General features: G+C 36.1%; 1 protein-coding gene across 1 annotated transcript in view; it reads right to left on the bottom strand.

Annotated features, from left to right (window-relative positions):
* ADAM2 (ADAM metallopeptidase domain 2) overlaps positions 1-25,314 on the bottom strand; it is a 140,941-nt gene that overhangs the window by 62,644 nt on the left and 52,983 nt on the right. Inside the window, exons 11-12 of the mRNA XM_032413357.1 lie at positions 18,279-18,415; positions 934-1,114 (exon numbers count right to left, since the gene is read on the bottom strand). Coding sequence (XP_032269248.1) covers positions 934-1,114; positions 18,279-18,415 — 318 coding nt within the window. The remainder of the gene's footprint in view (positions 1-933; positions 1,115-18,278; positions 18,416-25,314) is intronic.

Consider the following 25,314-nt stretch of genomic DNA (forward strand, 5'->3'; position numbering starts at 1 on the left):
GGGTGGGATTGATAGGGTGGCTGGGTGATGGACATTGGGGAGGGTATGTGCTATGGTGAGCGCTGTGAATTTGTGTAAGACTGATGAATCACAGACTTGTACCCCTGAAACAAATAATACATTATATGTTAATAAAAAATAATAAAAAAGAATATTACATAAATTTAGTTGATTAAACAGTAGCAGGGTTTGAGAGGATTGACTCCAATTTGAAAGAAATTCTACTGTGAGTAAAACATCATCAAAAACCATCACATGCTTACAGAGAAACTGTTCTTGAAAGAGTCAATCAATGAAGGAAACTTCATTGTTGTCTTATTTTAGAAACTGCCACAGCCACCCCAACCTTCAACAATCAACAAGCCTGATCAGTCAGCAGCCATCAGCATTAAAGCAAGATTATGACCTGTTGAAAGCTCATATGATCATTAGCACTTTTTTGGAAAAAAAAAAGAAAGAAAAAATATGTATCAGCAAGTGTATTTACCAAAAAAAAAAAGTATTTTTTAATTAAGATATGAACCTTGTTTTTTAGACATAATTTTATTTCACACTTACTTGACTATAGGATAGTATAAATATATAACTTCTATATGCACCAGGAGACCAAAATTTATTGTGATATTCGCTTTAATGTGGTGGCCAGGAACCAAACCCACAATATCTCTGAGGTATGCCTTTATTCAGGAAGAACACTCTCAAGGGGGAAAGTAAAACCTAGGATGACTCAGAGAATTAATGATCTTGAAAATCACCTGTTTGGATAATCTACAAACCACTAAATCCATATACTGATATATAAGTGCACTCATCAGCTTATTACAATATAAAATGAGTTTGATGTATTAGGGAAAATGGCAGCATTATACTATAAAAATTTGTTAATGATTTTTCATGTAATTCTGCTATATATTCTTCCAAATTAGTACTAACCTCTGCACTTCCACAGTCACATTGTTCTCCTTGTTCCACTTGTCCATTACCACAAACCGCAGCTTTGTATGATGGATCTAAGTGTGGCTGATTTTGAAGACATTGGGACTTTGGATTTGAAATAAAATGTGCAAAATCCTCCATGCTGCAGTTACTAAAGATCTTCACACCACTGGAATGACTAAACACATTTCAAACTTAAAATTTTTACGTAAGTATTGCTTCATAAATCACCTAGACTGGGAATAAAGCTATTTAATAGCATTCCACAAGAGTCAAATGCTCAATTTTGTTAGTGTCAAACCTTCGTTTTCTGTACAAAGGAAATTAACTGTGCAAGAACTTATATTAAATATTTTAGTTCGAATTAATAAAATTTTATTGTTTCTTATATTACACTCACTCATGACATTATTTTCTCTTATAGCTCCTACCTCACAAAGTACTCCATCTGTTTCATTTGTTGCTTCTTTTTCTTTTCATGACTCTTAAATATTATAATAGCCTGCATTAACAAAAGAGATTGGGCTTTTTGCTTCTTTTATCTATATTTATTCATAGGTAATATTATTCAGTACTGCATTTTGAATAACACCTATACCTGACAGCTCAGATAGCTGTTTCTCTAACTTAAATATATTGTCTAAACTCGAGTCCAGTATCCAATTCTTTATTCAAACAGAGATAACATTTCTAAGCACACATCTAAAATACTACTCTTTTAAATTTACTACTCTTTATTTATTTATTTATTTATTTATTTATTATTTATTTATTTTAAATTACTACTCTTTATTCTTTTAGTGACATTTTTCTTTAAAATATTTATTAACAACTGAAATATTATTTATTTGCTCATATCTTCTCTTAAGAGTTTTTTAGCTCCAGGAGAAAAGGCATTCCAATCCCTTTCTTCTCTAGCACAGAGTACAGATCTCAATGATTTTTTATTTTTAAATAAATGAGTCTATGTGGAAACCATCTGTTGTAAATAGTACATTCTTTGGTTTCTGTTACATTATGACTTTTGTTATTCTGAATAGTATTAACATGTGAAAAGATTATATTCATAAAGTTTATAATTTGATGAAGGATATAGCTAATGTGAAGTTGTTGGATTTTAAGGCAATAGACTCAAATCATAGTCCTTTGGGTTAGGACAGGGAAATGTTATTTACATGAGGTTCATGAACAAATTGGGGATTTTTTAATGAATTACCAATTTTTTTGGAGGTCACATCCTGGTTGAACATACTCCAGTTATAATAACCCCAAATAATGGATTTATTGTTACATTGCAAATAATTCAGATGATTTCTATCTAAATACCCAAAACCAAAAGATGAAAAAGTGATACAGCATTATATTATTTAAAACTAAGTAATGCAAGATATGTTTATTATGTGTAATTGGTTTATAAGGGATACACTTCCTAGTAGTAAAATTAATGTTGTCATTGAAAAAAAGTATCAATCATAATTATATCCAACTAAAGAATTTCTTTGCAGCTTGAATCTTTGCAAACATTTGTTGGACATTCCCATTCTCCATTCTCTCATTTTCCCTTGATAATAGAACTTCTGATTTTCAGTTGAATACAGGACTTGTACAATCATTACATTTCTTGGCCTTTTGTAAAGTTAGGCATATGGGGCGCCTGGGTGGCTCAGTCATTAAGCGTCTGCCTTCGGCTCAGGTCATGATCCCAGGGTCCTGGGATCGAGTCCCACATCGGGTCTCCCTGCTAGGCGGGGAGACTGCTTCTCCCTCTGTCTCTGCCTCTCTCTCTCTCTCTGATTTTCATGAATAAATAAATAAAACATTAAAAAAAAGAAATTATAAAGTTAGGCGTATACATGTATAAAGGTCAGAGAAGTGGTCTAAAACAAAACCATATGTTTAAATTCTAGAAAATAATGTTGACAGCCATGTTTTCATTCTATTGGTGACTCTAATTTTGGTTAAATGTTATAATTAAAGCTTCCATCATGAGCTATGAGATGATCTTGGATAAGAAAGCCACTGTGTAGAAATTAATGTGAAATTATACAGTGAAATGCCATGCAATTAATAGAACGCTAATTTCCCAAAATAAAATAAACCTTTCTTTAAGCCATTATTACTTTAGGATTTCTGTAACTTGGACTCAAATCTAAATACAAATGCCATCCCAATAAATACAGATCTCAATCAGGATGTTGCTGTTTTAATCACATTTCACTCATTTTCTCAGCACTCACTACAAAATTTCAAAGCATTGACAGCAGGAGGCAGTGTTCTCATTACAGTGAGGTATAGAATACTAGAATAGATCATCTTTTGCTTAATCCATAAACAAAACATGTGTCCAATATCTGCATTTTTTTAGAAGAAGCAACACTCAGAAATAAGATGAATAAAACCTGTGTTCAAATATACCTCTGGAGAAGTTATTAGAGCATTTCAATTACTAACTGAAAAAAAAATACAACACTTCAACACATACTCTCTCAGTGAAGTTTGTACAGCATGGAGATAATCAGGCAAAAATGGGAAACAAAAAGATAAAAACAATTACTATTATTAAATAAGTCACAATGAACTTCAAGATATGTACATCTAAAACAATAAATATCAAATCAGAAATTAATAACAAAAAGGCATCTAGATGATCCACAAATATTTGAAAATCAATTGACATACTTCTAAACCAACCCACTAGACAAAAAAAGAATCACAAAGAAAATGAAAATATTTTAACCAAATAAAAAATAAATACAAAATATCAAAATGTATGGTATATAATTGAAGCTGTGGTTAGAGGGAAATGTATAGCTTTAAAGGGCTTACACAAAAAGAAAAAAGGTTTAAAATTAAATATTTGCATTTTCACATTAAAAATCTAGGGGAAAAAATAGTTTACCCCAAACTATGCATAAAATTAAGAAAATAAACTGGACAAGTGATGAGAGCTAATAAAATTAAAATACAGTCTCTAAAAAATCAATTAATTTGATAAAAACCCAAGTTGGAATGATTAAGAAAAAAAAGAGAAGGGGTGCCTGGGTGGCTCAGTCGTTAAGCGTCTGCCTTCGGCTTAGGTCATGATCCCAGTGTCCTGGGATCGAGCCCCACATCGGGCTCCCTGCTCCGTGGGAAGCCTGCTTCTCCTCTCCCACTCCCCCTGTTTGTGTTTCTGCTCTTTCTATCTCTCGTTCTGTGTCAAATAAATTTAAAAAAATCTTTAAAAAAAAAAAGAGAGAAAACACAAATTATATCAGAGATAAAAGAAGTAATATCACTAGAGATTCCAGTGACTTTTAAAGAAAAATAAATGGAATTTAGGCTTGGAAAGATGGCAGAGTGGGAGGACCCTAAGCTTACCTCATCCCATGTTTACAACTAGACATCACTCTCATCCCATTAATAAACCAGAGAGTGATCCAAAGACTGGCTGAATAAACCCCATGACTAAATGTAGAGAAGAAGCTACATCAGAGAGATTAAGAAGGGCAGAAATGGTGGTCAGGAGCTGCCCACAGGAAAAGGGATGCAGCCAGCTCTGAGAAGGGAAAGCACCAGGGGGCCCACATGGGGGGTGGGGGTGGGGTGAATCCCCATAACATCTGCTTTGAAAACCAGAGAGGCTGAATTCCATGAGTTTGTATAACCAGCAGAACTTGGAGCCTGGAACTTCAAAAGTCAGCTGACTCAGCACTGGGTGAGCGAGGAGGGTGAGTAATAGATGTGTCCTCAACCTTAAAGAGATAGCAGCTCTCAGAGAGACAACATAGAAGTAACTGTTTGCACAACAGAGAGGCAAATGAGAGGGAGATCAGTTTATACTAATTTCAGAGTGTGATGGGGGACTTCTCCAGCAACAAAGGATTTGGCAGTTGCCATTTTCCTCTCTTGCAATCTAGCATAAACACAGAGGCACCTGTGGGAGATGGCACGGCACTGATACATGCTACCTAACTTGCTAGCAGTGTTCCCTGTCCACGTTTTTCCGAGGAACCACATAGTCCAAGCCTGCTGGCCTCAGCCCTGGGCTCAGTGCAAGTTTTGTTAACTCCACACATGCCCCATGCAGCTGCCTCAAGAATAGAGTCACACAAACACATGCCATGCTGGTTGGCCACCACACTGTAAGGGACTTGGCCTATGACTAGCAGCTCAGTGCAAATTTTGCTAACACCACTGCCCCACCCTTGAGACCTCTTGCAGTCACATCCCCTCAGAGCCAGCCTGCCTGGGTCCCATTAACACCACAGAGAGCAAGCACAGCCCACAACAGGCAGAGAGCCAGTGCAGACATCTGGACTGAAAGAAAAAGCGACTCAAACACAACAGCATGATGCAAGCAACACACATAAGAGCCTCCCTTGAAGTGCCAAGTTCTGGTGATCAGGGGACACTGCACCGCAGGGCACTACAGGACTTCTTCTTCATAAAGCCACTACTTTCAAGAGCAGAAGATGTAACTGACTTTCCTAACACACAGAAAGACACAGAGAGGTAGACAAAATGAAGAGACAGAGAGATATGTCCCAAATGAAAGACATGACAAAATCATAGCAGGAGATCTAAGTGAAACAGAAATAAATAATATGTCTGATAGAGAATTTAAAATAATGATCATACAAGGACACACTGGACTTCAGAAAAAAGTGGAGGATATTATTAAGAGCCTTGACAAAGAGATATAAAATAGAAAAGATGAAGAAGTTAATAAATGAAGTTAAAAATACAATAGATGGAATAAACAGAAGACTACAGGAAGCAGAGGAATGTATCAGTGACCTGGAGTATAGAGTAATGGAAAACAAGCAAGCTGAACATGTGAGAGACAAATACTGCATAATGAGAATAGACTCAGAGAACTCAAAGACTCCATCAAGCATGATAACATTTATACTATAGGGACCAAAGAAGGAGAAAAGAGAGAAAGGGGAGGGGGGCGCAGAAAATGTATTTGAAGAAGTAATAGCTGAAAACTTCACAAATCTGGGGAGGGAAACAGAGACCCAGATTCAGAAAGCAAAGAGTTCCAAAAGAGGTCCACACTAAGACACACACTAATTAAAATGGTAAATTAAAAAAAAATAGTGATAAATAATTGTAAAGGTGGCAAGAGAAAAGAAGACAGTTACATGCAAAGGACACTTCATAAGGCTATCAGGCTTATTTTTCAGCAGAAACTTTGCAGGCCAGAAGAGAATGGCACAATATATTCAACATGCTGAAAGGGAAAAATCAGCAGCCAAGAATACTCTATCGGGCAAGGCTATCATTCAGAATAGAAGGAGAGATAAAATCGGGGAGAAAAAAAGATGGTGGGGGAGTAGGGGATCCTATTCCAACTGGTCCCCTGAATTGAGCTGGACCAGACTACTCTGAACACCCACAAAATCAGCCTGAAATGTAAGAAGATAGATCTGGATCTCTACAAACAGAATATCGCAGGTGGTTGGTTTCAAGGTATGAAGCAGGGAGCCCTGATTCCATGGGCAGATGTTGGAAGATAAATGGAAAGGGGAGGGAGACTTCAGGATCCTGCACCACTGGTGAGCGAAAGCCTCCCACGCTGGGGACGGGGCACAGACTTGCAGACCAGTAGAGACAGGGAAAGAACTTTAGGACAGCCCCCCACACTGAAACCCAGAGCTGCATGGCCGCAGGTGTAAACTGAGGGCAGCTGGTGGTTTGCCCTTTGCACAAAGGGCAAAGATGTGCCCCGACCTGGAGGCTAGGACAGGGAGCGCTGCTGAGGGGCGCACAACTGAGGACACTGCAGTTTATAGCAACACAGACAGAAATGGAGATAGTGTGAGCTGGAGAGCTCACTGAAGAACAGACTGCGATCTCTCTGTTCTGAGGCAGAGGGTTAGAAAGTCTCTTCTGTTCTGACTCTCAGAAGAGATGCAGAAAGCCACCAGGGAAACCCGCCAGGGAACAATAGCCCACCCAAAAAAGGTTTTCACTGACCCCCCCCCCCACAGGGGGCAGGGCAACTCTGCCCAAACAGGGTTACCTGAGTAACAGCATGGCAGGCCCCTCCCCCAGAAGACAGGTTGAGAGAACAAGAGGCTGACAACCTTAACGTCCCTATAAAACAGGTGCATCTTCCTTTGGTTGTGGTCAATAACTTGGACTCTGTACATTCCCTGAAACACCCCTCAACAGAATGACTAAGAGGAGGAACCCCTAAAATAGGAAGACTCAGACACTGGGACTTCTGCCACAGATTTACAAATGGATACAGATATAACCAAGATGTCAGAAATGGACTTCAGGCTAACAGTTATGAAGATGATAGCTAGAATGGAGAAATCGATTAATGGCAACATAGAGTCTCTAAGGGCAGAAATGAAAGGTGAACTGGCAGAACTTAAAAATGCTATCAATGAGATCCAAAGCTGGGGGCATCACATTGCCCAATTTCAAGCTATATTACAAAGCAGTGATCACCAAGGCAGCATGTTACTGGCACAAAAAAAGACATATAGATCAATGGAACAGAATAGAGAACCCAGATATGGACCCTCAACTCTATGGTCAAATAATCTTCGACAAAGCAGGAAAAATATGCAATGGAAAAAAGACAATCTTTTCAATAAATGGTGCTGGGAAAATTGGACAGCCACATGCAGAAGAATGAAACTCGACCATTCTCTAACACCATACACAAAGATAAACTCAAAATGGATGAAAGACCTCAATGTGAGACAGGAATCCATCAAAATCCTAGAGGAGAACATAGGCAGTAACCTCTTTGACATCGACCACAGTAACTTCTTTCAAGATACATCTCCAAAGGCAGGTAAAACAAAAGTGAAAATGAACTTTTGGGACTTCATCAAGATAAAAAGCTTCTGTATAGCAAAGGAAACAGTAACAAAACAAAGAGGCAACCCACAGAATGGGAGAAGATATTTGCAAATGACACTACAGACAAAGCGCTGATATCCAAGATCTATAAAGAACTTCTCAAACTCAACTCCCAAAAAACAAGTAATCAAGTCAAAAAATGGGCAGAAGACATGAACAGACACATCTCCAAAGAAGACATACAAATGGCCAACAGACACATGAAAAAATGTTCATCATCATTAACCATCAGAGAAATTCAAATCAAAACCACACTGAGATACCACCTTACACCGGTTAGAATGGCAAAAAATGACAAGGCAAGAAACAACAAATGTTGGAGATGTTGTGGAGAAAGGGGAACCCTCTTACACTGTTGGTGGGAATGCAAGTTGGTACAGCCACTTTGGAAAACAGTGGGGAGGTGCCTCAAAAAATTAAAAATAGAGGTACCCTATGACCCAGCGATTGCACTCCTGGGTATTTATCCCAAAGACACAAATGTAGTGAAAAGAAGGGCCATAAGCACCCCAATGTTCATAGCAGCAATGTCCACAATAGCCAAACTGTGGAAAGAGATGAGATGCCCTTCAACAGACGAGTGGATAAAGAAGATGTGGTCCATATATACAATGGAATATTACTCAGCCATCAGAAAGGATGAATACCCAACTTTTACATCAACATGGATGAGACTGGAGGAGATTATGCTAAGTGAAATAAGTCAAGCAGAGAAAGTCAATTAGCATATGGTTTCACTTATCTGTGGAACATAAGGAATAGCATGGAGGACATTAGAAGGAAGGGAAAAATGAAAGGGGGGGGGAATCGGAGGGAGAGATGAACCATGAGAGACTATGAACTCTGAGAAACAAACTGAGGTCTTTAGAGGGGAGGGAGTAAGGGGATGGGTTAGCCCGGTGATGGTTATTAAGGAGGGCACATATTGCATGGAGCACTGGGTGTTATATGAAAACAATGAATCATGGAACACTACATCAAAACTAATGATGTACTGTATGGTGACTAACATAATGTAATAAAATAAAATAAAATTTTTTTAAAAAAGGAAGGAGAGATAAAGCATTTGCCAGACAAACAAAATTTAAAAGAATTAATGACCACTAAACCAGCCCTACAAGAAATTGGAAGGGAAACTCTGTGAGTGGAGAACAAAAATCATAAGTAAAAGTAAGAAAATAGGAAGAACAAAAGCCAAAAAAAAATGAATTATATCTGTAAAGATCAGTCAAGAGAAGCAGAAAGTAAAAAGATGTGAAGTATGACACCAAATACCTAAACATGGAAGGGAGAGGAGTAAGAATGAGTTAAAAATTAGGTGACTATCAGCTTAATATAGACTGCTATATGGAGAAGATGTTCTGTATAAATTGAACAATAACCAAAAAAAAAAAAAAAGTAATAGATTAAAAAAAAGGTTTTCCTTACTTGTATTCATCACTAAAGAAAACCAGCAAAACATGACCAAGAGAAAGAGAAGAAAGGATCAGAGAAAATCTACAAAAACAATGAGAAAACAACTAACAAAATGGCAATAAATACATATCTATCAATAATTATTTTGAATGTAAATGAACTAAATGCTCCAATCAAAAGACATAAAGTGACAGAATGTATAAAAAAGACCTATCTATATGCTACTTACAAGAGACTCATTTCAGACCTACAGACACCTGTAGATTAAAAGTGAGGGGATGTTGAAATAACAGTTTTTGGCAAGGATGTGGAGAAAGGGGAACCCTCCTGCACTGTTGGTAGGAATGCAAACAGATACAGTCACTCTGGAAAACAGGTTCCTCAAAAAGTTAAAAATAGAACTACCCTATGATAAAGCAATTGCACTAGGTATTTACACAAAGAATACAAAAATACTAATTTGAAGGTATACATGTACCCCAATGTTTATAGCAGTATTATCTACAATACCCAAACTATGGAAACAGCCCAAGTGTCCACTGACTGAAGAATGGATAAAGAAGAATGGATATATAATTCCATTATATATCTAATGAAATATTACTCAGCCATAAAAAATAATGAAATCTTGCCATTTACAACAAGGATGGAGCTAGAAAGTATAATTCTAAGCCAAATAAGTCAGTCAGAGAAGACAAATACTATGTGATTTCACTCATATGTGAAATTTAAGGAACAAAACAAAGGGGCAGAGGAAAATTAAAGACAGGCAAACCAAGAAAATGCTCTTAATTATAGAGAACAAACTAATGGTTACCAGAGGGAAGGTGGGTGGGGGAATGGGTTATATAGCTAATGAGAATTAAGGAATACACTTGTGATAAGCACTGGGTGTTGTATGTAAGTGTTGAATCACTACATTGTATGCCTGAAACTAAAAATAAATAAATACACACATAAATAAATACATAAATAAATAAATATAAAATAAAATAAAAAGAGGGTATGGAGAAACATTTATCATGCAAATGGATGTCAAAAGAAAGCTGGAGTAGCAATACTTATATCAGACAACATAGACTTTAAAACAAAATCTGTAAAAATACACAAATTAGGTTATATAATTATAAAAGGAATAGGGCGCCTGGGTGGCTCAGTTGGTTAAGCAACTGCCTTCAGCTCAGGTCATGATCCTGGAGTCCTGGGATCGAGTCCCGCATCGGGCTCCCTGCTCGGCAGGGAGTCTGCTTCTCCCTCTGACCCTCCTCCCTCTCATGCTCTCTGTCTCTCATTCTCTCTCTCTCAAATAAATAAATAAAATCTTTAAAAAAAAAAAAATTATAAAAGGAATAATCCAATAAGATAGAACAATTATAAATATTTATGCACCCAATAAGGGAGCATCCAAATACATAAATCAGTTCATAACAAACATAAAGGAACTAATCAATGGTAACACAATAATAGTAGGGGACTTTAACATTCCACTTACATCTATGAGTAGATCATCCAAACAGAAAATCAACTAGAAAACAGTGGCCTTGAATGACACATTGGACCAGATCATTTTAATAAACATATTCAGAATGTTCCACCCTAAAACAGCAGAACACACATTCTTTTCAAGTGCACACAGAACATTCTCCAGAATAGATTACATATTAGCCCACAAAACATGCCTCAACAAATTCTAAAAGATCAAAGTCATACCATGCATCTTTTCTGGTCACAACACTATGAAAATAGAAATCAACCACAAGAAAAAATCTGGAAAGAATACAAATACATGCAAGTTAAATAACATATTAAACAGTGAATGGGTCAATCAAGAAATCAAAGAAGAAATCAAAAAGTACATGGAAAAGAACAAAAATGAAAACACAATGATCCAAAACCTTTAGAATACAGCAAAAGCAGTTCTAAGGGTGGAGTATGTAGCAATACAGGCCTACCTTAAGAAACAAGAAAAATCTCAAATAAACAACCTAACCTTACACCTAATGAAGATAGAAAAAGGAGAACAAATGAAACTCCAAACCAGCAGAAGAAAGGAAATAATAAAGATTAGAACAGGAATAAATGATACAAACTAAAAAACAAACAAACAAACAACAACAACAACAACAAAAACAGATCAATGAAACCAGGATCTGGTTCTTTGAAAAGATCCACAAAATTGATAAACCTCTAGCCAGACTCATTTAAAAAAAGACTCAAATAGACACAATCGCAAATGACAGGAGAAATAACAACCAACACCACAGAAATACAATTGTAAGACAATACTATGAAAAGCAATATAAGTGTAAGAGAATATTATAAAAAGCTATATGCCAACACATTAGGCAACCCAGAAACATGGATAAATTCCTAGAAAAATATAAACTACCAAAACTGAAATAGGAAGAAGTAGAAAACTTGAACAGAGGAATAACCAGGAAGGAGATCAAATCAGTAATCAAAAAACTTTCAACAAACAAAAGCCCAGGGCCAGATGGTTTCACAGGCAAATTCCACCAAACATTGAAAGAAGAGTTAATATTCTCCTCAAACTATTACAAAATACCAAAAAAGAAGGAAAACTTCCAAATTCATTCTATGAGGCCAGCATTACCCTGAGACCAAAATCAGATAAAGACTCCACTAAAAAAGAGAAATACATGCCAATATCACAGAAGAAAATGGATGGAGAAATTCCTCAATAAAATACTAGCAAATTGAATCTAACAGTATATTTAAAAAGTCATTCACCACGATCAAGTGGGATTTATTCCTGGGTTGCAAGGGTGGTCCAATATTTACAAAGCAATCAACATCGGTAAGAGAAAGGATAAAAACCTTTTGATCATTTCAATGGACACAAAAAAAGCATTTGATAAAGTACAACATCCATTTATGATAAAAGCTCTCAACAAAGTAGGGATAGAGGGAATATACCTCAATATAATAAAGGCCATATATGAAAAACCCACAGTGAATATCATACTCAATGGGGGAAAACTAAGAACTTTCACTTCAAGGTGAAGGACTAGACATGGATGTCCACTCTCACTACCTTTATTCAACATAGTACTGGAAGTCCTAGCTACAGCAATTAACAACAAAAAGAAATAAAAGGCATCCAAATTGGTAAAGAAGAAAACTTTCACTATTTGCAGATGGCATGATACTACATACAGAAAACCTGAAAGACTCCACCAAAAACTACTAAAACTGAAAAAAAGAATGTGAGGTTATAAAACCTATATAGGATATAAAATCAATGTACAAAAATCTGTTGCATTTCTATAATAAGAAACCTGCAAAAAGAGAAATTAAGGAACCAATCCCATTTACAATTGCACTTTAAATAATTAGATACCTAGGAATCAACCTAACCAAAGAGGTGAAAGCCCTATACTCTAAAAACTATAGAACATTGATGAAAGAAAGTGAAGATGACACAAAGAAATAGAAAGACATTCCATGCTCATGGATTAGAAGAATAAATTTTGTTAAAATATACTACCTAAGGCAATCTACACATTTAATGCAATCCCTATCAAAATACCAGCAACACTTTTCACAGAACTAGAACAAACAATCCTAAAATTTCTATGGAACCACAAAAGACCCTGACTAGACAAACAATTTTGAAAAAGAAAAGCAAAGCTGGAGGCATCACCATTCTAGACTATTACAAAGCTGTAGCAATCAAAACAGTATGGCACTGGCAAAAAATAGATACATAGAGCCGTAGAACAAAATGCAAAATCAGAAATAAACCCACAATAATATGGTCAATTAATCTTCAACAAAGCAGGAAAGAATATCCAATGGAACAAAGTCTCTTCTACAAATGGTGTTGGGAAAACCTGACAGTGACATGCAAAAGAACAAACCTGAGTCATTTTCTTACACCATACACAATAATAAACTCAAAATGGATCAAGGACTTGAATGTGAGACCTGAAACCATAAAAATCCCTAAAGAGAACAAAGGCAGAAATGTCTCTGATATTATTCATAAGAACATTTTTCTAGATATGTCTCTGAGACAAACTAAATAAAAGCAAAAATAAACTATTGGGACTATTTCAAAATAAAATGTTTCTGCAAAGCAAAGGAAATGATCAACAAAACTATAAGGTAACCTACAGAAGATAGGGAGAGGATATTTGTAAATGATGTATCTGATAAAATGTTAGTATCCAAAATATATAAAGAACTTATAAAAAACAAATAAACCAATTAAAAATAATAATCCAATTAAAAAATGGGCAGAAGACTTGTACAGACATTTCTCTGAAGAAGACATCCAGATGGCCAACAGACACATGAAAAGATATTATATATCACTCATTATCAAGGAAATGTAAATCAAAACCACAGTGAGATATCACCTCACATCTGTCAGAATGGCTAAAATCAAAAACACAAGAAACAAGTTTTGGTGAGAATGTGGAGAAAAGGAAACCTGGTGCACTATTAGTGGAAATGTAAACTGGTGCAGCCACTGAGGAAAACAGTATAAAGCTTCCTCAAAAGGTTTAAAATAGAACTACCCTATGATCCATTAATTGCACTACTGGGTATTTACCCAAAAAATACAAAACTCTAACTCAAAGGGATACATGCACCCCTATGTTTATAGCAGCATTATTTACAATATACAAATTATGGAAGCAGGCCAAGTGTCTATCAATTGATGAATGGATGAAGATGATGTGGTATATATATAAACAATGGAATATTATTTAGCCATAAAAAACAAAATCTTGCCATTTGCAATGACATGGATGGAACTACAGAGTATCATGCTAAGCGAAATAAGTCAGTCAGAGAAACAAATACCATATGATTTCACTTGTATGTGGAATTTAAGAAACAAACGAGCAAAGGTAAAAAAAAAAAAAAAAAGAGAGAGAGAGAGAGACAGAAACAGAGGCAAACTAAGAACCAAACTCTTAACTACAGAGAACAAACTGATGGTTACCAGAGGGGAGGTGTATGGGAGGGATGGGTGAAATAGGTGGTGGGGATTAAGAGTGTACTTGTCGTGATGGGCACTGAGTGATATGTGGAATTGTTGAATCACTGTATTGTACACCTGAAACAATATAATGCTGTATGTTAGCTATACTGAATGCAAAATTTATGACAAATTAATTAATTTCAAGGAAACATTTTTTTAAATCCCAACTAAATATCCTCATATCTTAAAAATTAATTATTAAACACCTTTCCAGAGAGAGAAGTCTAAGTCCATATGGCTTCACTGATGAATTCCTATCAAATAATTTGTGAAGAATTAATATCAATTTTCCAAATCACTTTCAGGAAATTTTAGGAGGCCAATATCACCCTGATAATGAAACCAGTCAAAATAATTACAAGAGAAAACAACTAAAGACCAATGTCCTTCATAAATATAGAGGCAAATATTAGGGAAGAAATATCCAGCAACAAGTAGGGCAATACACGAAAAGGATTATTCATCATGTCCAAATGTGGTTCATCCCAGGAAAACAAGTTATTTAAACAATTGAAGATCAATAAAATGTATTTCAACATATCAACTGAAAAAAATAAAAACAACAACACATAATCATCTTGATACATAATGAAATTTTTTTTAATTTTATTTATTCATTTGAGACACAGAGATACAGAGAGAGAGACAGCATGAGCAGGAGGGGAGACAGAGGGAGAGGGAGAAGCAGGCTCCCTGCTGAGCCAGGAGCCCGACGTGGGGCTTGATCCCAGGACCCCAGAATCATGACCTGAGCTGAAGGCAGATGCTTAACCATCTGAGCCACCCAGGCGCCCCGATACATAATGAAATCTATTCATGACAGAAACTTGGACAAAGAATAAAAAAAGAACTTACTCAATCTGAGTAAAAGCCTCTAGGAAAATCTTTCAGCTAATATATTTAATGGTGAAGGATTAAAGATTTGCTCTTAAATTAGAAGCAAGAAAAATAGCCACTCATTCCATTTCTATCTAACATTGTATTAAAGGTCCTAAACACTGTAGTAAGGCAAAAAATAGGAATTGGAAAAAAATATGAAGATTGAAAAAAATGTAAAACTGTATATACAATATATGATTGTACAAGTATAAAATTCTAATAAAGCTAAATTAAAATTCCAGAATTAATTTAGCAAAACTATAGGAAACAACCTCAATGTAAAGTAATCAATAAAATTTCTATATACTTGCTACAAACAATTGGAAATTTTATAGTCTTATATATAAAGAGGTGCAATTGGAAAGAATAGTAAATGGCAATCTATTTATACCTAATAATTTCCCCAAAGAAAACAATTGAGGAAACACTGCACTTTGAAGATTTCTAACCATGATGAGAATAATTCAGGCATCTCAACAAAGTAAACTACTTTCAAAATTGAACAAAGAATATTTGACAATATTTAAGAGGAAGTGGAGGGTCCAAAGAGCTATTAATAGTTCAGGTCTTCCAGCCCTTCCTATCATTTCCTCACCATCATAATCATTATTATCATTGTAATCAGTATCACAAATAACATATCATTATTGTAAAAACTATAATGCAGTCAAAGATAAATAAATAAATATTTAATAGGCAGTGTTCAACATTATTAAGAAGTACATACACTGTCATCTATCTATACTTAGATTAACCAGAAAAATGAAAACAAAACAAAAAAAAATAAAACAAAGGAATGAATTTAATTGTAGGAAATTTATTTGGGACATGATACTAGGAAGCAGGATTAAAGGAGTAGGAATACAAAAAGAGAGAATGAGGAAAAGTCAACATAAGTGTGTTTTATTGAGATGACAATTGTGGCTCCATTCTGCTGGGACCACAGAGAAGTACAGAATATTTAATGGAATTGTCCTTAGATGGTCAGGAAGCTGGTGTTCCAATAAAGTGGTTGAAGCCTGCCCCTGTGAAGAGGTCATTACCTTTATTTTAAGGCCCCTTTTACATATTTTGCCTAAGGAAGAAGCTGATTGACATTAGTGAATTTTAAAATGTTGACCTGGTCATTGAGTACTTCTTGTGGGACTTGAACTTAAGATAGATATAAAAATCTGCTTACTTTGTGCCCATCTAAATCAATTCACATGCTTCTTCCACCTAACATATTGAAAGTAGCTATTATTGAAATAAGACAAGGTTCTTTTTCCTCTCCAGCCAGTTTTAGGGAACTCCCATGTAGCCATTGATGTGAAGTGATTGAGAAATATTGGTGCAAAAGATATAGGTGACATGGAGCTCTGGGATCCCTGTTCATATTATTTACTTACACTGTCTGGATATTTTTAGTTAGCTACCAGATACGCCATATTGGTCATTAGGTAGATTAATAGGCCCACTTGACCTTATAATTCTAGAGATCTGAATATACCAAATTAAGATGAAAATAATCAATTTTAGTAACATTGTCACTATTTCCTGGATGCGTGCTCAACTCTACAAGTGTGCAGTAGCCCACCAAGAGCTTCAAAGAACTCTAGGGACTTGCACTACAAATTTCTTATATTTGTCAGAAATTCCACATGTAACCTAATCTATCAGGAATATCTTTACTTTTATTGTATCTTAATGATCATAAGTGCCAAAGAACGAACATTTTGCATCACAGCATGGACCTGTAGCACCCTCTCTATATATCATCTCCTGCTAAAGGCATCCCTGTTGTTGCCAAATCATAAATTGTTCCAGGTCCATAATTATTTAAAAAGCCTTGCTTTCTACAGCCCCTTCTTTTTTGTTGTTGTTTCAAATTTATATTCAAATTCTAGTCAGTTAACATATAGTGTATTGATTTTAGGAGTAAAACTTAGTGATCCATCACTTACATATAATGTCCAGTGCTCAACACAACAAGTGCCTTCCTTAATACCCATTACCCATTTAGCCCATCCCCCATCAACCTCCCTTCCAGCAACCTGTTTGTTTTCTCTATAGTTAAGAGTATGTTTTATGCTTTGCCTCCTTTTGTTCCCTGTTCATCTGTTTTATTTCTTAAATTCCACATATGAGTGAAATCATATGATTTTTGTCTTTCTCTGATTTATTTCTTTTAGCATAATACACTCTAGCTCCATCCATGTCATTGCAAATGGCAAGATTTCATTCTTCTTGATGGCTGAGTAATATTCCATTGTATATATATACATATATATGTATACACACACACACACACACACACACATATCCTCTTCTTTATCCATTCATCAGTTGATGGACAGTTGGGTTTTTCCATAATTTGGCTATTGTTGATAATGCTGTTCTATAGCCCCTTCTGAGATAACTATTTTCATATGAGTCTCTGCCAAATCAGAGCCTGAGATAAAAATTTGATTGCAAGTATTCTTAAGAAATGATTGTGGAAGCAGAAGTGAAGGAATGGAGAGAATGTGATGTTATCAACTTTGTTGCTGTAGGCAATGGGGCTTGATTTTCTAAGACATATGAGAAGCAGAAAATGGCTGTGAGAAATGTCATTCAGAAAGGCTAAAGGCTAGCTCTAGACATTGAGTGGATGATGGTTTCCCTAAACCCCCTATTTGGTCCTAATTCTATGAAATCTCACTGTTGTACTCTAAGAATAATGATGATAACATCAAATTCACTAGGTCTTTGAGGCATGTCAAGGATACTGCAAAAAGGCCTTCTCTAGTGACAGAAAAAGCTGAATAACAGCACCTCTGAAATCACTCCTGATTTGCCAAGACTTCAGGTTGAGAGGGCAAAATAAAATTCATGCAGACAAGACCAAACTAATAAATCATTCTTTTATAGTGTTCACAAGCCTGTATTTAGTTTATCAAATCATGCATTAGATTATAAAATCTGGCAAGTGACTTAGTGATAAGTGTAGAAGTAGATAATATATGACAAAGTAAGTGTGGTATCAGATTATCAGTAGGTAGACATGCAGCATTGGGCATTGTTGGACACAGCTTATATTTGACCATTAGTAATTATTTTAGCACCCTAGACTTTTTTAAATTAATTACACCAAACTTATTTTTATATAAACTATGTATATAAAGCATATAAAAGTAGAGCATCTTACATTGCTTCTGGGTTCATTATGCAGACAGTTCCTGAGCACTGGCATTTGTTAACATCATCATAAGCTACTCCCATACTAAGGCTCAGTAACTGAGCTATAATAACTGCAAGGGATTCCAGACTTATGGTTCTGGGGTGCTGGAAAAAAAGAACACACATGTACACACTCACATTTTAGAAGATGATTCATTTACCCGGAAAATAATGTAATTATTAAAAATAGTCACTCAATAAAATTGAATAGAGGCATCTAATATATTAACCACAGGTGTGCCATCCATATTGGTCTAACATGTTACAGGTACCATTAACAATATAAGAAAAGCATAAAAAGTGAGATCTGAAATTTTACCAAAATGTAGATGCATGGTTCACTTGGTGGCATCAGGGCAAGAAAAATATTGCCCCAATAACTTGTTAATTATATATAACAATTGTTATAGTCATATTTGTACTCACAAAAGAAAATCTTTAGACACACATATACACACATACAGTGTCAAATTATTAACAGGTTATGTTCATTTATAATTTAATTACTTGGGGATATTTTATGTAAATCTTCCATACATTTAAAAAAATCATAAATTAACCCATTGAATTAAGCTAAATAATGACTGAAATTAAAAATGCTGACTTACCATGGTTGTTTAAACTTCATTTTCAAAACTAAAGTACCCTTATAATTTTTCTTTTTGCGAATATAGGATACTTATTATAGCACATTTTACCCATACTAAAACATATGCAGTTTAAGAAAAATCCAAAAATCACACTATCCCCTCATATAGATCTAATAGCATTTTGTTGAATATACTTCAAGATTGGTTTCTAGGAATATATTTTGGTATCTTCTGTTTGCCTCTCTCAATCAACCCTGCAGCTCTCTAGCCCAGAAGGTAACACCAGTAGATTATATTAAAGCGTTCCTTTACCCTCTGCTTTTAACTTGATTTGGTCTAAAGAGAGGAACAGGCTAAGAAAAGAGAAGGGTATTTATCACCATCACTGCCAGGGTACCTATAACTGTCTGAATCCTTGAGTGGAGGCCTCTACCTTCTGTCTGTGACCCTAGTAAAATGACATTGTCCTTTCCTTCAAGTCTGAGTGAAAATTGAATTTTTTTTATTACTATCCCTAAAGTATGGCAAAATTCCTATATCTTGCATACATATTAACAAATGGTCCCTTTATCAAATTACCACAGTTTAATGTACCACCCATTCTCAGAGAGAGAAAGGGAGAGGGAGGAAGAGTAGGAAAGAAATAGAAGGATTCTGAGGATTCTACTAAATTTCAAGAATTTAAATAACTGGATATTATAAATAATAATATGTGTGTTATATTATTACTGTAGTTATTTATAAATTTTCTTTTTTGCAGGATAATGTAGCAAAGGTCTAGCAGTTATTCAATCAATATATCTTTTTTTATTTTTATTTATTTATTTTTTTTTTTTTTAAGATTTTTTTTTTATTTATTTATTTGAGAGAGAGAGAATGAGAGAGAGCAAGCACATGAGAGGGGGAGGGTCAGAGGGAGAAGCAGACTCCCTGCCGAGCAGGGAGCCCGATGCGGGACTCGATCCAGGGACTCCAGGATCATGACCTGAGCCGAAGGCAGTCGCTTAACCAACTGAGCCACCCAGGCGCCCCTCAATCAATATATCTTTACAATCACATCTTTTTTTCTTTTCTGTTATCATGTTATGTTAATCAACATACGTTACATCATTAGTTTTTTATTTTTATTTTTTAAATTTTTTTATTGTTATGTTAATCATCATACATTACATCATTACTTTTAGACGTAGTGTTCCATGATTCATTGTTTGTGTATAACACCCAGTGCTCCATTCAATACATGCCTTCCTTAATACCCATCACCAGGCTAACCCATCCCCCCACACCCCTCCCTCTAGAACCCTCAGTTTGATTCACAGTCCATAGTCTCTCATGGTTCCTCTCCCCATCCGATTTCCCCCCCTTCATTTTTCCCTTCCTGCTATCTTCTTTTTTTTTTTTTAACATATAATGTATTATTTGTTTCAGAGGTACAGGTCTGTGATTCAACAGTCTTACACAATTCACAGCGCTCACCATAGCACATACCCTCCCCAATCTCTATCACCCAGCCACCCCATCCCTCTCAAACCCCCCCACTCCAGCAACCCTCAGTTTGTTTCCTGAGATTAAGACTTCCTCATATCAGTGAGGTCATATGATACATGTCTTTCTCTGACTGACTGATTTCACTCAGCATAATACCCTCCAGTTCCATCCATGTCATTGCAAATGACAAGATTTCATTCCTTTTGATGGCTGCATAATATTCCATTGTATACCACTTCTTCTTTATCTATTCATCTGTCAATGGACATCTTGGCTCTTTCCATAGTTTAGCTATTGTGGACATTGCTGCTATAAACATTGGGGTGCACATACCTCTTCAGATCCCTAAATTTGTGTCTTTGGGGTATATACCCAGAAGTGCAATTGCTGGGTCATAGGGTAGCTCTATTTTCAATATTTTTTTAAGGAACCTCCATACTGTTTTCCAGAGTGGTTGCACCAGCTTGCATTTCCCACCAACAGTGTACGAGAGTTCCCCTTTCTCCGCATCCCCGCCAACATCTGTCATTTCCTGACTTGTTATTTTTAGCCATTCTGACTGGTGTGAGGTGATATCTCATTGAGGTTTTGATTTGGATTTCCCTGATGCCAAGCAATGTTGAACACTTTCTCATGTGTCTGTTGGCCATTTGGATGTCTTCTTTGGAAAAATGTCTATTCATGTCTTCTGCCCATTTCTTGATTGGACCATTTGTTCTTTGGGTGTTGAGTTTCATAAGTTCTTTATAGATTTTGGATACTAGCCCTTTATCTGATATGTCATTTGCAAATATCTTCTCCCATTCTGTAGGTTGTCTTCTGGTTTTGTGGACTGTTTCTTTTGCTGTACAAAAGCTTTTTATCTTGATGAAGTCCCAATAGTTCATTTTTGCCCTTGCTTCCCTTGCCTTTGGTGATGTTTCTAGGAAGAAGTTGCTCCAGCTGAGGTCAAAGAGTTGCTGCCTGTGTTCTCCTTTAGGATGTTGATGGACTCCTGTCTCACATTGAGGTTTTTCTACCATTTGGAGTCTATTTTTGTGTGTGGTGTATGGAAATGGTCCAGTTTCATTCTTCTGCATGTGGCTGTCCAATTTTCCCAACACCATTTGTTGAAGAGACGGTCTTTTTTCCATTGGACATTCTTTCCTGCTTTGTCAAAGATTAGTTGACCATAGAGTTGAGGGTCCATTTCTGGGCTCTCTCTTCTGTTCCATTGATCTATGTGTCTGTTTTTGTGCCAGTACCATACTGTCTTGATGATGACAGCTTTGTAATAGAGCTTGAGGTCTGGAATTGTGATGCCGCCAGCTTTGCTTTTCTTTTTCAACATTCCTCTGGCTATTCGGGGTCTTTTCTGGTTCCATACAAATTTTAGGATTATTTGCTCCATTTCTTTGAAAAACGTGGATGGTATTTTGATGGGGATTGCATTGAATGTGTAGATTGCTCTAGGTAGCATTGACATCTTCACAATATTTGTTCTTCCAATCCATGAGCATGGAATGTTTTTCCATTTCTTTGTGTCTTCCTCAATTTCTTTCATGAATATTTTATAGTTTTCTGAGTACAGATCCTTTGCCTCTTTGGTTAGATTTATTCCTAGGTATCTTATGGTTTTGGGTGCAATTGTAAATGGGATCGACTCCTTAATTTCTCTTTCTTCTGTCATGTTGTTGGTGTATAGGAATGCCACTGATTTCTGTGCATTGATTTTCTATCCTGTCACTTTACTGAATTCCTGTATGAGTTCTAGCAGCTTTAGGGTGGAGTCCTTTGGGCTTTCCACATAAAGTATCATATCATCTGCAAAGAGTGAGAGTTTGACTTCTTCTTTGCTGATTTGGATGCCTTTTATTCCTTTTTGTTGTCTGGTTGCTGTGGCTAGGACTTCTAATACTATATTGAATAGCAGTGGTGATAGTGGACATCCCTGCTGCGTTCGTGACCTTAGGGGGAAAGCTCTCAGTTTTTCCCCATTGAGAATGATATTCGCTGTGGGTTTTTCATAGATGGCTTTTATGATATTGAGGTATGTACCCTCTATCCCTATACTCTGAAGAGTTTTGATCAAGAAAGGATGCTGTACTTTGTCAGATGCTTTTTTCTGCATCTATTGAGAGGATCATATGGTTCTTTTCTTTCTTTGCTTAATGTATTGTCCACGTTGATTGATTTGCAGATGTTGAACCAAACTTGCAGCCCAGGGATAAACCCCACTTGGTTATGCTGAATAATCCTTTTAATGTTGTTGGATCCTATTGGCTAGTATTTTGGTGAGAATTTTTGCATCCATGTTCATCAAGGATATTGGTCTGTAATTCTCCTTTTTGATGGGGTCTTTGTCTGGTTTTGGGATCAAGGTAATGGTGGCCTCATAAAATGAGTTTGGAAGTTTTCCTTCCATTTCTATTTTGGAACAGTTTCAGAAGAATAGATATTAATTCTTCTTTAAATGTTTGGTAGAATTCCCCTGGGAAGCCATCTGGCCCTGGGCTTTTGTTTGTTGGAAGATTTTTGATTACTGCTTCAATTGCCTTAGTGGTTATAGGTCTGTTCAGATTTCTATTTCTTCCTAGTTCAGTTTTGGTAGTTGATACATCTCTAGGAAAGCATCTATTTCTTCCAGATATTCTAATTTGCTGGCATATAGTTGCTCATAATATGTTCTTATAATTGTGTGCATTCCTTTGGTGTTGGATGTGATCTCTCCTCCTTTATTCATGATTTTATTTATTTGGGTCATTTCTCTTTTCTTTTTGATAAGTCTGGCCAGGGGTTTATCAATCTTGTTAATTCTTTCAAAGAACCAGCTCCTAGTTTCTCTAATCAGTTCTACTGTTCTTTTGGTTTCTATTTCATTGATTTCTGCTCTGATCTTTATTATTTCTCTTCTCCTGCTGGGTTTACGCTTTATTTGCTGCTCTTTTTCCAGCTCCTTTAGGTGGAGGGTTAGGTTGTGTTTTTGAGACCTTTCTTATTTCTTGAGAAAGGCTTGTATTGCTTTATTTTACTTTATTGTTATGTTAGTCACCATAAAATACATCATTTGATTTTGATGTAGTGATCCACGATTCACTGTTTTCGTATAACACCCAGTGCTCCATGCAGTACGTGCATTCCTTAATACCCATCACCAGGCTAGCCCATCCCCTACCCCTCTCCCCTCTAAAACCCTCAGTTTGTTTCTCAGAGTCCATAGTCTCTCATGGTTCATTTCCCCCTCTGATTTCACCCCCTTCATTTTTCCCTTCCTTCTCCTAATATCCTCCATGCTATTCCTTATGTGCCACAGATAAGTGAAACCATATGCTAATTGACTTTCTCTGCTTGACTTCTTTCACTTAGCATAATCTCCTCCAGTCCCATCCATATTGATGTAAAAGTTGGGTATTCATCTTTTCTGATGGCTGAGTAATATTCCATTGTATATATGGACCACATCTTCTTTATCCACTCATCTGTTGAAGGGCATCTCATCTCTTTCCACAGTTTGGCTATTGCGGACACTGCTGCTATGAACATTGGGGTGCATATGGCCCTTCTTTTCACTGCATCTGTGTCTTTGGGGTAAATACCCAGGAGTGCAATTGCTGGGTCATAGGGTACCTCTATTTTTAATTTTTTGAAGCACTTCCACACTGTCTTCCAAAGTAGCTGTACCAACTTGCATTCCCACCAACAATGCAAGAGGGTTCCCCTTTCTCCACAACCTCTCCATTTGTTGTTTCTTGCCTTGTCAATTTTTGCCATTCTAACTGGTGTAAGGTGGTATCTCAATGTGGTTTTGATTTGAATTTCCCTGATGGCTAATGATGATGAACATTTTTTCATGTGTCTGTTAGCCATTTGTATGTCTTCTTTGAAGAAGTGTCTGTTCATGTCTTCTGCCCATTTTTTGACTTGATTACTTGTTTTTTGGGAGTTGAGTTTGAGAAGTTCTTTATAGATCTTGGAAATCAGCGCTTTGTCTATAGTGTCATTTGCAAATATCTTCTCCCTTTCTGTGGGTTGCCTCTTTGTTTTGTTGACTGTTTCCTTTGCTGTGCAGAAGCTTTTTATCTTGATGAAGTCCCAAAAGTTCAATTTTGCTTTTGTCTCACTTGCCTTTGGAGATGAATCTTGAAAGAAGTTGCTGTGTCCGATGTCAAAGAGCTTACTGCCTATGTTCTCCTCTAGGATTTTGATAGATTCCTGTCTCACATTGAGGTCTTTCATCTATTTTGAGTTTATCTTTGTGTATGGTGTTAGAGAATGGTCGAGTTTCATTCTTCTGCATGTGGCTGTCCAATTTCCCCAGCACCATTTATTAAAGAGACTGTCTTTTTTCCATTGCATATTTTTTCCTGCTTTGTCAAAGATTATTTGACCACAGAGTTGAGGGGCCATATCTGGGCTCTCTATTCTGTTCCATTGGTTTATATGTCTGTTTTTGTGCCAGTACCATGCTGTCTTGGTGATCCCTGCTTTGTAATATAGCTTGAAATCCGACAACGTGATGCCCCCAGCTTTGTTTTTCTTTTTCAACATTTCCTTCAACAATTCCTCCTTTTTCAACAATTGCTTGGTGATTCAGGGTCTTTTCTGATTCCATACAAATTTTAGGATTGTTTGTTCCAGCATTTTGAAAATTGTCATTGGAATTTTGATTGGGATGGCGTTGAAGGTATAGATTGCTCTGGATAGCATAGATATTTTAACGTTTATTCTTCCAATCCATGGGCATGGAATGTTTTTCCATCTTTTTATGTCTTCTTCAATTTCTTTCCTGCGTGTTCTGTAGTTCCTAGAGTATAGATCCTTTACCTCTTTGGTTAGGTTTATTCCAAGGTATCTTATGGTTTTTGGTGCTATTGTAAATGGAATCATTTCTCCAATTTCTCTTCCTACAGTTGCATTGTTAGTGTATAAGAAAGCAACTGATTTCTG

The sequence above is a fragment of the Phoca vitulina genome, unplaced genomic scaffold (assembly GCF_004348235.1).
Source record: "Phoca vitulina isolate PV1807 unplaced genomic scaffold, GSC_HSeal_1.0 scaffold15, whole genome shotgun sequence".
Lineage (NCBI taxonomy): Eukaryota > Metazoa > Chordata > Mammalia > Carnivora > Phocidae > Phoca > Phoca vitulina.